The sequence below is a fragment of the Schistosoma mansoni genome, chromosome 6, assembly GCF_000237925.1.
Source record: "Schistosoma mansoni strain Puerto Rico chromosome 6, complete genome".
Lineage (NCBI taxonomy): Eukaryota > Metazoa > Platyhelminthes > Trematoda > Strigeidida > Schistosomatidae > Schistosoma > Schistosoma mansoni.
Window position 1 is genome coordinate 14747135 of NC_031500.1, and position 17488 is coordinate 14764622.

The 17488-nt window shown below is 34.4% G+C and overlaps 1 protein-coding gene and 1 non-coding gene across 2 annotated transcripts in view; one reads left to right on the forward strand and one right to left on the reverse strand.

Annotated features, from left to right (window-relative positions):
- Window positions 1-11130, reverse strand: part of Smp_149460 (tyrosine kinase) — a gene marked incomplete at its 5' end in the record, with an annotated part of 30959 nt that extends 19829 nt beyond the window's left edge. The window contains 2 exons of the mRNA XM_018798369.1: window positions 2980-3413; window positions 10832-11130. Coding sequence (XP_018653318.1) covers window positions 2980-3413; window positions 10832-11130 — 733 coding nt within the window. The remainder of the gene's footprint in view (window positions 1-2979; window positions 3414-10831) is intronic.
- Window positions 6172-6243, forward strand: Smp_tRNA_00079_Pseudo_TTA.1.1. Its single transcript has one exon. It is a non-coding gene (tRNA).
- Window positions 11131-17488: the final 6358 nt, after the last annotated feature.

Consider the following 17488-nt stretch of genomic DNA (forward strand, 5'->3'; position numbering starts at 1 on the left):
AATTATTAGACAAACATGACATTGGTAACGATTCAATGATTGATCAATGGTAAATATATCTCAGCCTTAAAAGAGATCAATTGCCTAATGGATATCTCAGTAAAAATGTGTGATACTGTGAAGCTGGCTAACATGGATTGAGATTATATAGAGGACATCGGTTCGCTCAAGATTTCAGGTGCATCTCATTGATAAATGCTAACTTGAGCAAAATATTGTTTCAGAGTTTCCAATCAATTATTTTCGACTATGTAAACTATTTAAGTACCATACGGAGCATGACGACACTTTAGAAAAAGTGGATTAATTGAATAGATTTTTTCGTTTCATAGTAAAGTTTATTATTTTCAAACTATTTTAACGAAGAATGGCAGGCAACGGAAGATGACCCAGCCAAATGGTGAAGTGATTAAAGTTAGACATATATACAACTGAATTTAGACCCTAAAGTATAGAGATGAAGAATTCACGTGAGATCGAAAATCTTGTATTTAATCCCTCATATGGTTGTGGATAGACATTGCTGAAGAGTCCCATAAAAGGATAAGACAGATATCCACTGCTTCCTGATTTTCAATGATTGTCTACATAATATCAGTTTATGGTTTTAAATATAAAAATGGATGTGATCAATAATGGACTTGTTTTCTTTTATAATTGAAATTATGAGTCAATTGAAGCTAGACCATCATGGAAAACATGGAAGCAATGGACAGCCGTTTCGTCATATTGTGGGACTCCTCAGTAGTGCGCATTCACGATCCCGCCTCGCTGGATTCCAACCCAGGACTTATCAGTCTCGCGCGCGAGCACTTAACCGATAGACCACTGAGCTGGCCGGCATCCAACGGTGATTATGTCTAACTTCAATCAATCCACGAAATTGAGCGACACATCCACCATTGTCTTCAGTGAGTTACTAACTCACAACAGACCTGGTTGAAATCCACTGGTCACTGCTTCTCACTAGAACTCTAGGAAATATCTCTTGAAGTCACTGGTGAGCATATGTTGATTAATATCAGAAGGGGTTTTGTGGATATTATAGTAATTGTAATAGTTGAGATCATGGGTCAATTGAAGATAGACCACCATGAAAAACCTGAAAGCACGGATAGGTACTGGGTTCGAATCTCGCGAGGCGGGATCGTGGATGCTCTCTGTTAAGGAGTCCCACAATAGGAAGAAAGGGCCGTCCAGTGCTTCCAGGTTTTCCATGGTGGTCTAGCTTCAATCGACTGATGATTTTGACTATGAAATTACCAAAAATATCCACAAATCTCCTTTCGGATAACTTTTATGACAAACTGTTTTTTCGTTTCCGATTGTTTGTCGACGATATGTTAAAATAAATCATTTGGATTTCGACTAAAGCCCAGTTTGGCCTTATTCGATTTAATTTAATGAAATAGTGATAGATCCATTAATTCCTTATTGAAATAACCCTAAATCGAAAAGCCGACAGTGAATTTGTTTATCATTTCCATAATTATTATAATCTTATCTTTGTATAAACGTAAATACAATGTAAATATACACGAAACAGCATCCAAATATTATCTGTTGACATCTTTCTCTAAAAGGAGAATAAAGCAAATCACATCCCGAAAGGTGATTTTACAATACACCAATCAATTCTAGTGTGGTGTGCACTACTTATGCGGACCGATATAAGTAGCATGTAGCAGGAATTCAAAGAAGAAGAATGGTTACCGGCAGAAGATTAAAATGAAGAGAAAAGGAAGGAAAATGAAAGGCGATCGAAATAACAATATGATCGGAAGAATGATGAATTATATAAAGGACAACTCAAGGAAGATATGCAAATGATGTATTTAATGTATGATTTCCTTGTTTTACAAAATTACTGTGTCACTACTACTTTGTTTATGTTTATAATTATCTCTTTGTCTAAGTGGTTAGTGGTTAAGTTTACTGAGTTTGTAATTAGCTTTTTCTCCGGATGGACAGATATAAACTTGGAATCCACTTAAAGTTAATAAACACTTGATAACTGTTTTTTGTTTATATCTCCTTATCATCATTATATTATTAAAGTTCACATACTGGGTCATAGATCATTTGTCATACTATATTGTGAAAAGATTAACGACATATAGTATGGATTAAAGGATTCCATTTCTTCAATCGCTGAGTGGTATAGCACTCTCTATGAGACCTAATGTTTACAGAACTTAATCTCATATGGAGTAATGTTTATGTGCACACTAATGAATTCGTCGATCATTTATATCATGAGTCAGTTGAGGCTAGACAACCATGGAAAACCTGGAAGCACTGGACGGCCGTTTCGTCTCATTGTGAAACTTCTCAGCAGTGCGCATCCACGATCCAAGATACATCAAAGACTGACGTTAGTTAGACAACCCTTAGAAACCAGGAAGTATTGGACACCTAGTTTGTTGTAATATGGAATCCTTAACGAGTGCTCATCCACGATACCACACCGGATCAAACTCAGAGTCTATAAACCAAGCAGCGACTACTCAATCGGCATTTAATGGTTTAAATTTATTAAATTCAGCCAATTTTTTATATTGTGAAACAGGTATCTACTTCCTTCAGCAATATTTGTTTCAGGCCCAATATCCTTGAACTCTACAGACCATGTACACGATTAGATATCGATTCAGCAGTTCGAAGGTTAAGCTACTGTTATAACTACCAAATGGTTTTATGTTCGATTCCTAGTCGGTTCATGAATATACACTGATTAGTAGTTGTGGATGTGCACTGCTGAAGAGTTCCATACTCAAACGATACAAATGTTCGGTGCTTTTCGATTTTTAATGATCAATTTGTGATACGAACGAATAAACTGTCTGCTATTTCATGGTTTTTAGTCAATTTCCAACTGTCATCAGTTTGTAACGAGAATTATTGTCAAAATACAAAAACCATACCAACTATGAGAAAATGAATATTTAACGAAAAAGTAAAGAACAATGCTCAACTCACCTTCACTACAATCTGGTTCTTCCCATGGTGTATCCAATATTGGAGGAAAGTGTAATGTTTGTGTTGGGATGAATTCTTTATTAATAGTGATACGTTTGTCAATGATATTCACATTATCATTATGATGATCCATAGTATTATTAGTAGTGGTATGATTACATTGATTATGTATAAAATGCGTATTAATACAACTACTATTCTTTAAATTATCTATACTTGGTGCAATCATAGTTGTCATTACCGTAGTGGTAGTTGTTATCACAGTTGTAATTGTACTAGTTATCGGTGATATTGATTGTCTATTAGTAGATGGAGAAGAGAAAGCATTTGATACAACTTGTGCAATAGCATTGTCTACTTCAGCAAATGCTTTACTCATTGTTGTTAATGGTTCATTTAATCTGATCGGTTTCAAACAACCAACACGTGAATCTCTTCAAAGGGAAAAAAAGGGGGGGAGAGAAATAGAGGGAACAAAAACAGTTAAATAGATAGTTCAATGTTCATCTTTTTCGTGCATTATAAATGTTTACTAATCAAACGAGAGTATATAAATATAGAAAGCATATCTGATAGGAATTCATAAAATGGAAATTTATTTTGCCATCTAAATTATTCAATGATTTATTTCAGTGATAAAGATTTTATATGAAGTCAACCAACACCGAGATCAAAATTTTCAATACAAATGTCAAGACAGTTCTACTCTATGAGGCGGAAACCTGGAGAACTACGAAAGCCATCATCTAGAAGATACAAGTGTTTATGAACAGTTGTCTACTCAAGATACTTCGGATCGGTTGGTCAGACACTATCAGCGACATTCCACTGTGGGAGAGAAAAAAACAGATTTCAGCTGAGGAAGAAATCAGGAAGAAGCTCTGGAAGTGGATAGTTCACACTTTGAGGAAATCACCCAACTGCGTCACAAGGCAAGCCCTCACATGGAATCCTGAGGGGAAGTGAAAAAGAGGAAGGCTGAAAAACATATTACGCCGAGAAATGGAAACAGACATGAGAAGAATGATCAAAAGTTGGATAGAATTAGAAAGGAAGGCCCAGGACAGAGTGGGTTTGAGAATGCTGGTCGGCGGTCTATGCTTCGTTCGGGGTAACAGGCGTAAGTAAGTAAGTAATGGTTACTTTTGAGTTCGAAATACCTTCTGTAGTTAAACGGCTTAATATCTTAATAGAAATAAATTATACCTCAAAGTAAGTAGTTTAATGTATATTTCCAGTAACATGAGTCTACTTTAGACTAAATGAACAATGCGTAAACCAACAATGTATTCGAGCATCGAGATATTGCAGTACCCCACCGAACAATCTGTAATTGTTCGTACACACTCATCACTTAGCTAGTAAAACTGCTATGTTATCATTAACATTCAATCTGTTAAACAAGTGTACTGAAAATCTTCCATTGACTGATCATTTAATAGTGACTAATATTATGTATATCGACTGCTTTTCGAAGTGATCCACTTCGATTGATGAATTTGTAATGTCACCATTGGTTTAAGTGACTTGACATCGCATGCACCATGTTGAGATGTTAGGCGATTGTAAATAGTCGACAAAAAACTATATTTGATCTAGGTTTCATGCGAATCAACACTCATCAATAAAGTACACCTATAATTTCCCGGGAACTGTTTGTCCCTGGAAGATTTGATTACCTTTAATCATCTAAAATACTAGGGATATATAACTATATTTCATCATTGCCTTATTCAAGATTGATTTGAGATATATGATATGCACAGATTAAAAATATTGTCTATCGTTTGGTATCAGTATTATTCAAAGTTGTCGAAATCAACCATTTATAACTACGTAACAGATCATTAGCCTTATTATTTAATCGTTACTACTCTAATCAACATTTGATTTTGCACCAATATGAAGCAAACACACTCACTCATATAAACCATTTGATATAAGCAAAGATAAATAGTGCCTAGCAGTGGAATCCAGAACGCGCGTTTCGTCCTATTTGGAACTCGTCAGCTGGATTTACCTGCATCTCAGAGTTGATGCTCACTCTGGTACTCGAACCCAGTACCGTTCGCTTCAAACGCCATCGCGTTATCCACTTGGTCACTGAGTCCTGATAGCCACTTGCTTGTGCAATTGGTTGAAGTTTAAATTCACTTAGTATTGTTTGTTTCAATCTTTTTACATTGATATTTAGGACTGCAATTGATGAGTCTCTAATTGGCATATGTGCGTACTGTGCGTATTGCTTCGATATAGCCTTAATTCACAAGCATTATAAGAAACTGACCAGTTGCAGACCTAAACATCATTAGGAAGATTCAAACAAACAATACTAAGTGAATTTAAACTATTTGATACTTTATATAAGTCAATTAAAAATAATTTTTATACCATCGTGTCAAATTGATCATCTATGATAAACTATTATTAATGAAATGTTAATGACCTTTTAATTTACACTTTTTGTATTAGTACAGTGTACAGTAGTCACTGGTTTGTATGCTATTTGAACAAATTTATAACAATATCCAACTGTTTACATTCAAATTGTTAAAACTCGTGACGTAGATGCCCTGGTAATGTATAACGCGACGATGCCACCAATTAGAAAGCAGTGAATTATCGATCGCAACAATGACGCAGAAAACCCGTGTGAGCAGTCAAGAGTACCTATCGGTCTTGCTTTCTGCCTAGTCCAGCCAGTTAAGTCTAGAACACTAATCTCAGCTTCTACGGTATGAATCCTTTTTTATTTTTCATACTGAGTTTATATACCAATCAAACAGACTACATCGTACCATAAAATAGAAAGTAACATTTGTAGAAGATTCGGTCAGATAAGGTTGTGAATGTAGGGAGCAGTAATTAATAGACTGGGTATAATTCAAGAGCGGTAATTCGTATAACAATAGTTTATAGGTCAAAACAAAGCTCATAATAAGGGTGTCAGGAATATGAATAGTTGAATTACTTAACAATTATAAGATAAAAAATATATGCATAGTATTGGTCCGTAAATGGATTCCAAAAGATACCATTCATTATTCTTATCAGGAGATAACACAAACCAAAGATTTATTTGATTTCACTTAGTATTGTTTGTTTGAAACTTCTCATTTATGTTTAGGACTGCAATTGATCAGAGTCTTATTGGCATATGTGCATACTTTGCGTATTGCCTTAATTCACAGGACTCAGTAGCTGAGTGGATAACGCGATGGCTTTTAAAGCGAACGGCACTGGGTTCGAGTCCTAAATTGGACATCAACTCTGAGATACAGGTACATCCAGCTGACAAGTCTCAAAATAGGACATAACGCGCGTCCTGGATTCCACTGCTAGCCAATATCCATCTTTGCAAAGAATTATTTACTATCATTATCATTATCAATGAATTTTTATAAGTTTTCTGTTTTGCTATTTCATATTCTCTCATGAATCAATCTCTTAGTTTGTATTTAATCCCCCCAAAGACCTCTATGTTTAATACATATAAATAGAAAAGCTATAAAATCGCTATTCAGTTTCTCTTCTTTCTATGTCTTAAAGTGTTTTGATCTAATTTTATTGTGTAATTTTAGCATAAAACAAGTTTGTTTGTTTGTTTCTCTTTTAGGTGAACTAAATATGTGGTTCCTGCTGTGAAATGAATTTCGTATGCATATTTACTTGTGTATATTAGATTTATGATAAGATTATTACAATTAAAAATGTAATTAGTAAAAAAGAAGTCATTCATTAATTAATTACGCGGAGGTAATTATATTATTCAGGTTAGTGTTTTTATTGTCAAGGTTGTTTTCTACAAGATGGGGTTGCTGACCTAATAACCAACCTTCCTCTTTTGTATGAGCTTGCGACCGGTAGTGGCCCTAGAAGAACAACAGGTAGAGTTCTTGGAGAACTACCACAACCATCTTCAAAAAGGTACAAGTATTTAAAAACCTTTGTCTGCACAAGATACTAAATGCCTGTTGGACGGATACCATCAACAATAGCCTACCGCAGAAGAGAACAAACCAACTTCCAGATGAAGAGGAAATTAGGGAATAGACATCGTCAGTGGATAGAACACATATTGAGGAAATCATCAATCTGCATCATGAAGCAAGCGCTTATTTGGAATCCTGAAGGGAAACAGAAAACAGAAATGCCAAAGAACAAACTTCGTCGGGAATTGGAAGCAGACATGAAAATGATGAATAACAACTTGAAAAAAATGGAAAGGATTGTCCAGGACGGGGTCGGATTGAAAGTGCTGATGAGAGGCTTATGTTCCTTCATGATGGAGGAATATTTGAAAATCAACGTCATTACAGATATTGACATACAATAAAATACGACGGTGATTAAAAAAGAATATATGTATCATGATGTAGCGAAGATTCTAATAGAATTAATAAGGTCACTAAAAATAATATTTCTTTCGAATAAATAAAGTTTAGGAGGTAAAGTTCCAGAACATTGAAATAATAAACAGAACTCATAGAGTTAACAAACATTCAATGATTGTGCAATGAAATAAATGAGAATAGAATAGTCGTAATAAAGAAAGATATGAATTGAAATCAATCAGTTATAAATGGAAGAAAAATGACAATGATGTAATCAAACTTCAGAAAGTGTTGAAATAATGAATGACGTAATAAATCAAAAGAGATGTAATGTTACCAGGGCAAAGAAAAATTTATTACTGCCTCTTTTTAGATACATAGATCTAGTTTTGGACGTTTGATCACTATAGCAACGGTAAATTTCAAAAGGTTGGGGTTATTATTATTATTCTGAATCAATCATCATTCTTAATCTCTTTAAGGAATAGACACATTAAACTGAATGAAGGATGTTTTCTACACAGAACATAGACTTCATACTTATTATTAAACTTTGAAAAATTCCCATATTCTGATTAAGAACAACATATAAAAGTGAACAATATTGTTTTCGATTAGATCCTCATCAGGCTTTACTCTAATATCTAATGTCTAACTTCAACCAATTCACGATTTTGAGCGACCGTTCAACAATTATCTTCAGTGAGTTGATGTCTCTACAACAGACTTGGTAGAACTCCACTGTCCACTACTTCCCACTAGAACTCAAGGAAACATTCCTTACAGTCAGTCACTAGTGAGCATATAATTATAGATCAGAGAGTGTTTTGTGGAGAATTTAGTATTTTCATAGTTGAAATCATGGGTCGATTGAAGCTAGACCACCATGGAAAACCTGAAAGCGCTGGACGGCCTTTTCGTCTTATTATGGGACTCCTCAGCAGTTGCATAATAGGAAATAGGTCAATGATTAGAAAAAATATAACATTCATAAAAATTATAAGATTATATAATAATAAGTGTTCAGATAATTGGACCGTGAAGCGAATATTTGAAAAAATAAATAAATAATTGGTAAGAGGGGGTGAAGGAAAATAAACGAAGAGAGAATGGAAAACAAAATCACTTATTAGGGCCAAGGGAGAGATAAGGGTGTTACAAATTTCTTATGAACACAAAGGCTTGGATTCTTGGCTCGAATTCCAATACCTTCTGCTATGTGTACGAGACGAGATCGAACCCCATAAGGAAAACTAGTAGGAATACGATAAATAACTTCAGTTGACTGGTTTCTGTCAACTATATGACCGCTATCGATCAAGTGTGAAAGAACCGAGCTTCGTATTGACTTGACAATACCTTTTCCTAACCACGAAGGGAGGTGTTCACTAACTCTTTGGTTCAGTTGTCTGGTAGTGGGTCCAATATAGCTTTCTCCACAAGAGCAGCTGAATTCATAGATACATATAGAAGTGGCATAACCAGGTAACTTATCCTTTAGTTAAAGAATCGACTGCCAATAATCAGTATTTATCATTTAAAGCTTTAAGATAGTTTTAAACAATTTCAAAATATGACATATCTTATGTTCAATAACCAGAAAACAAAAACAAAAAATGTCATTTGGAATGATTAATTACAGTGATAGTGAATAACTCATATTGTGTATATTCTAACTATTAGTTTTCAAATTCCATTATACTTGTCTATAGAAATGATAGGTATTTAGTAGTATCAGAAGGGGGTTTGTGGAGATTTTAGTAATTTATTGATTGAATTCATGAGCCCATTGAAGCTAGACCACAATGGAAAACCTGGAAGCACTGGATGGCTGTTTTGTCCTATTGTAGGACTGCTCAGCAGTGCGCATCCACGATGCCGCTTCGCGTTATTCGAACCCAAGACCTATAAGTCTGTTGAGGAGTACCACAATAGGACGAAACGGCTACCCAGTGCTGCCAGGTTTTCCATTGTGGTCTATCTTCAATTGACTCATGATTCAGTAGTACATACATTAACAATATCAGAATGTATTGAATGCTAAAAAACGTTTCTATTTTGACGTATCAATTGATGATGAGTCAAAAACTCTTAAAATAAATTCACAAACTGATCAGTGACTCTTCACTTCTACTTGTCAAAACAACTTTTGACATTCATTACATTACAACTGGTCGTAAATGTTTTAATTTCTGGTCAAATGTTTCATATTATCAATAATAACTGATTCTGATTGTGAGAGTAATTCAAGTGACAGGAAAGATTTGTAGTTATGATGGAAGATGTTTTCAATGTTATTGTTGTCTTTGAACTGGATAATTTAACACTAATGCTTTTATGGTGGTTCTGGACAATGTCACCAGCACTCAATTGGTGTAAATAATTATTTAGTCATTTTTATTATCATTGAGTGATCAGTCCAACACCCCCGCCGAAAAGATCAAGAATGGTGGGTGATTTTTTATATCCGGAAGAAGAATAAGTCAATCGTAACTGTAAGAATCTATTTATGGGCTGTTATTATGCATATATATTCTTATTGGATAACTATTAGGTAATTATATTATATATCCATTCATTATATATCCATCTTTGCTTATAATGCTTGCAAATTAAGGCAATATCGAGACAATACGCACAGTGTGCACATATGCCAATAAGAGACTGACCAGTTGCAGTCCTAAACATCAATGGGAAGTTTCAAACAAGTAATACTAAGTGAATTTATATTATATGTATATTCATATTCCTCTTATTATAAGCTTCCATTTGACCTATTGACTACTACTATACGATTTAATATTCTGAAGTTATTCCCAATCGATTAGTTAAAGTCTTTCATACTCACAGCCACTTTTTGGCTTGATCTTGCATAATGATTATTTTCTATTTTATAGTGTGATATGGTCTGTTTTGCTTGTATATAAACTGCGTATATCTGAAATACCAGGATTCGTGTAGTGGAAGTTGATTTTGATGTTCTAGTCTCTAACAGGCAAGGATAGTAGTTAGAGTTGACTCTAAGCTGCTCTTACTGGGCAACGCGTCATTGGTTTGGTACATTATCAAGGTCATAAAAGTCGGCGTTCTAATTGATATAATTAACAGGGTATAAAACACAACAGTCATTGACCCCTACTTATAATGGATCGTTTTAACAGTAAAGCCTCTAATCAGAACACACTACTACTCTAGTCTAATAACAAGTTGAGATCATAAAAAATTTAGATTATACAACACCTATTTATTGAACTGACCATGATGAATAAATTGACCCAACAATTATTTAAATAATCAAAGTTAGTTGAACTTAAAAACAAACTTCTTCTAGAAGTAACATCAATTAGAAAACTATTGGAAACTAGAAAGTACTCGATAAATGTTTCATTCAATTCCTTTCTTCCTTCTTTAGGATCTCTAAGAACCCATCTACTGTGAAATCTAAAAGATATAGATTCGAGCTTGTGTATGAATGATTAAGAAGATACAAACTAAAATGATTGTCAAAATCAACTTACTTTACGTTATTATTATTACTCATAGTGGTATTATGTATATTAGTACTAACGGATGTAGTTTGTCCATTCATTAATTTAGTAACTTCATTTATTTCTCTATCAAATAAGGCCATTTGTGGTATAAGTGTAGATCCTATTAACATAGCATTTGTGAAATTACTAGAATTTGATGGTGTAGTCATGGATGATTCTACCGGTGGTGTTGTTGTTGTTGTTGTAACTTTTGTTGTGGATGTTTGAATGAAACGATTTGATGAAATAAGTCTGTTATTGTTAGTAGTATTATGACTGTTAGTCATCTTTAATGGTGTTTGTCCAGATGATGATAAATTAGTGGTGAATGGTGTGAATATGGTTTGTGAATTTGGATAACGATTTATAAAATTACAAGCTTGCTCATTTGTTGTTATCGTTGTATTTGTTCCTGGAATAATTGATCCAGTTGTTGGTGTTGTTGTTATTATCTCATTTGATGGATTCTAACAAGATAATAAGAAATATGGGTAAGATAAATGAGAGAAAATGTTATCATTATTATGTGGTTTGTATCACGGACAAATATTGATTAGAGGTAGTTACTTATCAGTTGGATTGGATGATGGTTTTACGATGATGGGAAATAACTGAAGTTGGGTTGTTGACTAATAGTGGAATCTAGGATGAGCGATTCGTCCTATTCGTGACTCGTCGGTTCGATGTACCTGCATCTTTGTTTATGTTTACATTGGGATTCGAACCCAATACCTTTGGTTTCAAATGCTCATTGCATCGTTCTCTGGGCTACTGAGTTCAGGAAGTCACTAGCTTTGTGAGCTGGATTCGAGTTCTGGTATGAATATCAACACTGAGATGCAGGCACATCCAGCTGAGATGTCAGAAATAGAACCTTCTGTTAGCTATTAATCTATATTTAATTACTAACAGGGGAGTCGAACAAAGTACAAATTACACACATACAATTTCTTTCATTGGCTTGAAACCAGTATAAGCATTAATTTCAGTAGGATAATATGAATTCATCTTATTTTGTTAGATTCACACCAGACGATTACATAACCGATAATATTTAAATATTAAAAATTATAAGCGGAGTCGAAGATACATTCAGGAGATGGATTTTGTTATATCCCGTGGAGAATTATGAATGGTTACCTTTGAGGACTGTTTATGGACAAATATGATATGTATATTTCCTATTGTATAATTGCTAAGTAACTAAAGTATTCATATTTGTGTCGCTCTTATTATAAGCTTTATTTTGACCTATGAACTATTATTATACGATTTATCATTCTTGAGTTTCCCCCAGTCTATTGATTACTGTTCCTCCTATTCACAGCCACATTTAGCTGAATCTTCTACAAATGTTATTTTCTATTTTATGGTACAATGTGGTCAGTGTGACTGGTATATCACTTCAGTATGTTGAAATATAATTATTCATACCGCAGAGGCTGTTCTGGACTTAACTGACTGGGCTAGGCAAGAAGCAGGACCGATAAGTACTCTAGACTGCTCGTACAGGTTCCGTGTATCATTGCTCTGATCGATAATTTGCGGCTTTCTGATTGGCGGTCTTATCCCGTCATATATAATCTGCGCACTCGCTCAATCGATATAACAACTGGCAACGGGGATGGGATACGAATATATTTCAGATTCAATTCGAAGTTAATATCAATGAATCAGTATGATGTAGTAAATATGAAAATAAAGTTGAAAAGATTGAATAGAATGTTAAAAATACATATAAACTGTAGAATAACTATTTTGGAACATCAGTTTGTATAACAGATAAAGATTATTCAACCACTTTAAAATACGACCTTTGAATATAGTTTGAATTAAGTCCAATTAGTTACAACTTATGTAGGGAGGATTTGTCGAGATTGTAGATTTGGCATAGTTTAAATAACGAACTGATCTTAGCTAGACAATCATTTAAAACTTGAAAGCACTAGATGACCATTTTGTTCCAGTATAGAACTTAATCGGAATGCATTCTAAATTGAAACTAAATAACTAACCAGTACTACTTGATCTTGAAAAACTGGCTCTTTAGATGATGTTAATCTAAAGGAAAACATAATAAGATATGATCATTAGTAAAATAGCTTCAAGATGAATTTGATTAGGTTTTAGTCAGTATATATGTTTCAAGAGGATTTAATCAAGTTAAGAGTGAGTTAATTGCCTACAGATGATGTTATAGAATGAGCGTCTTCATTACATTTTAGGTTGAATGAAATACGAATCAATGGATTCCAAATGAGTAACTTAATTGTATGATACCTTCAGAGAAATCTATACTTTCCAAAAGTTCGATTATGTATATTTACGGCCGCAGAAGTGGGAAACAGATAACAAAATATTTATGTTCAATGAAACTACTCTATACCTTTAACATTTTAGGAATTTTATATGGTAAATTATTCAGTTTTCACACCATTCTGATTGGTTAAAAATTTTATATAGTTAAGATCATCAGTCAATTGAAGCCAGACCATCGTGGAAAACCTGGAGGCACTGGAAGGCCGTTTCGCCCTATTATGGGACTCCTCAGCAGTGCGCCGTCCAGTGTTTCCAGGTTTTCCACAGTGTTCTAGCTTCAAATGACTCGTGATCTTAACTAAATAAAATTACTAAAATCTCCACAAAACCCCCTTCTGATAATGATCATATCCTCACTAGTGACTGGCTCCATGAAGTAACTCCTGGAGTTCTAGTGAGAAGTCGTGGCCAATGGAGCTAATCCATGTCAGGTAGAGACAGGTACAATGGAAGACGGTCGCGCAATTTCGTGGATTGGTTGAGGTTAGATATTAACACCGTTGGATGTCGGATCAGTGGTCTATCGGTAAAGTGCTCTGGTGCGAGACTGCTAGGTCCTGGGTTCGAATTCCGTGAAGCGGGATCGTTAATGCGCACTGTTGAGGAGTCCTAAAATAGGACGAAACGGCCATCCAGTGCTTTCAGATTTTCCATGGTGGTATAGCTTCAATTGACTTGTGATCTTAACTATATAAAATTACTAAAATCTCCACAAAAATCCCCTTGTGGTTAAAAATTGCTTGCATTTTTTAGGGTCATTTCAAAAGTTACCGAAGTTAGTCAGTTAAATTGGCTTGAACCAAACTTTACACTTACACTCTATTTTCTGAATAAATAAGCCTAATATCGACACTCTTCAAACGATTTTTTGTATGAATGGATAAGTAAGATGGATAAAAATAATGAGTGAATATCTTATGTCATTATGGAGCGACTAAATCAAGACATCACATCTGTTCATAAAGGTATTAACTGTTGAATTGAATCTTGGTTGTAGATTCAAATTATTCACTTTGGGGTTCATGTGATAACCTCAATCAATGGTTAGAGATAATGAGAGACACAACTCAGGATCACTCACAACTGTATAAATTCATTCACTTGTAACTGGTCAGTCTCTAATTGGCATATGTGCATACTGTGCGTATTGCCTCGATATAGACTTAATTCATAAGCACTATAAGCAAAGATGGATAGTGGTGGAAACCAACAAGCGCGTTTCGTCTTATTTGGGACTCGTCAGCTGGATGTACTTGCATCTCAGAGCTGATGTTCACTTTGGGACTCGAACCCAATATCTTTTGCTTCAAACGCGATCAATGGGAAGATTCAAACAAACAATACTAAGTGAATTTAAACTTCACCGCATTGCACAAGCAAGTGGCTATCAGGGATCAGTGGCCGAGTGGTTAACGAGATGGCATTTAAAGCGAAAGGTATTGAGTTCGAGACCAAGATTGAACATCAACTCTGAGATGCAGATATATCCAGGTGACGAGTCCCATATATGACAAAACACGCGTCAAACTTGATTCCACTGCTAGCCACTATCCATCTTTGCTTATAACATTCTTCATTGTTTAATCTTCCTCAATGGTAACTGTGGCTACTATAATTTAAATTTTTTTCCGATTCATCTTGTTAACGACATCTCACTTTGTCGATGTAATACATCAACTTGATCCAATGTAACACAATCACTTAAATCAATCATCAATTCACTGTATATATCTTAACCATTATAAGACCAATCGATTCACTTCTATAAAAAGAAAATCATTGTTTATTTAATCTATCTCTCCTAAACAACAAATATACTCTACTCAATATCATCTCTGAACAGGCATACACAAATCTACATGTACACGTACACAAATATCAACAAAATAAGGAATAAACAAACAGAGGTGTATGCCATAAGTTAACTGAAAACAATTACTCTATGTATAAATTTATCACATAACTACTCTTCTAATTTTCCATCTTGGCAAACAAATAAACTACAGAGAGAAAACAAAAATATACTATATCCCCTATATGACTTTACTCACTTGATTGGATAAAAGCATTGTAACATTTGGCCAATCATTGAATGAAATTAAATCTTGTCTGATTGGATTTGTAGTAAGAGTAGGAGTATTGTTAATAGTAGAGGTAGTAGTAGTAGTAATAGTAGTAGTGGCAGTGGTACTAGAAATAGTAGTGGTCATCGTTGTTATTGTTTTCGAGGTTATTGTATCATTTACACCATTACTCACTATAGATTGTATATTAGTATTAGTATTAATGTTAAATGGATTAACTCCAGTGACTGGAATAGAATTAAGAGATGGTAATGAATGACTACCATTCCAATTATTTGATGTCATTGTCTGTGGTTTATACTGTTGATTTTTATCGGAAATAATAGGAATCTATATATGAAGAGGTAAAGAGAGAGAGGGAAAGAGATGAAGATTAAATATCTTTCATCTGCTTAACCTATTTCACACGAAACTAATTAAATAATATCAAAACTGAACACTTGAAGATGTCTCAGTTGACATGATACTACTTAAAACAATGGTTCAAAATACGTCAGCTTATATGTTCAACTTCATTCCACCAGAGATGTATTACAAGGCTTAATCAACGTAGTTCATAAGTTCATTATCATACATATAAATCTAAGCGAAATCATGAAATCTATCTGAATGAATGCTGTCATGTAACGAGAAATCTACTTTAAATAGTGATTGTGATGAAACATTCAATGAATGGCTTAAGACATCGTTCGTACAATGAGTTCTGAAAATTCTGAAACTGATGATGACTACAAATATGGTTCAGTACCATTTAGGCTTTACATAATAGAACAGAAGAACTATTTATTAAACAACACTATATGCTTATGACTGAATAAATATAGATCAGAAGGGGTTTTTGTGGATATTTCAGTATTTTCATAGATGAATGCATGAGTCAATTGAAGCTAGAACACCATGGAAAACCTGGAAGCACTGGATGGCCGTTTCGACCTATTACGGGACTCCTCAACAGCGCGCACCCGCGACCTCACACTCGCGAGATTTGAACCCAGGACCTACCAGTCTAGCGTCACAGCACTTAACCGACAGACCAATGAGCCGGCATCCAACGGTATTAATGTCTAACTTTAACCAATCCACGATGTTTGAGCAACCGTTCACCAATTATCTTCAGTGAGTTGATATCTCTACAACAGACTTGGTTGAACTCCACTGGTCACTGCTTCTCACTAGAACTCAAGAAAACATTCCTTATAGTCAGTCACTAGTGAGCATATGATTATAAATATAGACTAAGAATTTTCAATCTCAATATCAACTCAATACACACTTTTACATTTATTCACTTAATCAAAGTTTGACAGAATAAAAGAATGTCAAAGAATATAACCACAACATTCAGAAGAAAAACGAAGTAAAACTTAACCAAAACCGTGATAATTCTACAAAGTATCAATATTATGTACCTTCACAGTACGTTAGACTTATTGCTGCCCAAATTAAAGATGTGAGAGTATTTGAAATCATTTCTAATCATTTAATTAGTCAAAGTCAGTTTTTGGGAAAGTTTTTAGTACTCCAAAGATTTATATAAACACAGGAATAACCATAGATCTTCATATCATAACTAATTTTATCCTATCACTTTATTCAGTGATATAAGGCTGGAAGTTAAATTCATTTGGTATTGCTTGTTTGAATCTTCTCATTGATGTTTAGAACTACGTGAGATCAGTCACTTATTGGCATATGTGCATCCTATGAGGATTACCTTGATATTACCTTACGTCACACGCATTCTAAGCAGTGGAATCCAAGACGTGAGTTTCGTCCTATTTGAGACTCGTCAGATGGATGTAGCTAGTTCTCAGGACTCAGAAGCTAAGTAGACAACACGATGACATCCGAAGGGAAAGGTATTGGGTTCGAGTTCCGAAATAAACATCATTTCTGGGATGTGGGTATATCCAGCTGACGAGTTCCAAATAAGAAGAAACGCGTGTCCTAGATTCCACTGCTAGCCACCATCCATCTTTGTCTAGAAGTTAATTACAAAATTCGATATTACGAATGTATAGAACACCAAAAGTTCTTTGCCGAAAAGATTCATCATTATTGATTCAGGATAAAATAAAATAATTTCTAATATATGATTGATCTTCGAACAGAATTAGAGTAATTTACTACTAATATTTTCATAGTCGAAAGCGGGAGTCAATTTAAGCTAGACCACCAGGCTAAACCTGGAAGCACTGGACGGCCGTTTCGTCCTATTATGGGACTCCTCAGCAGTACACAT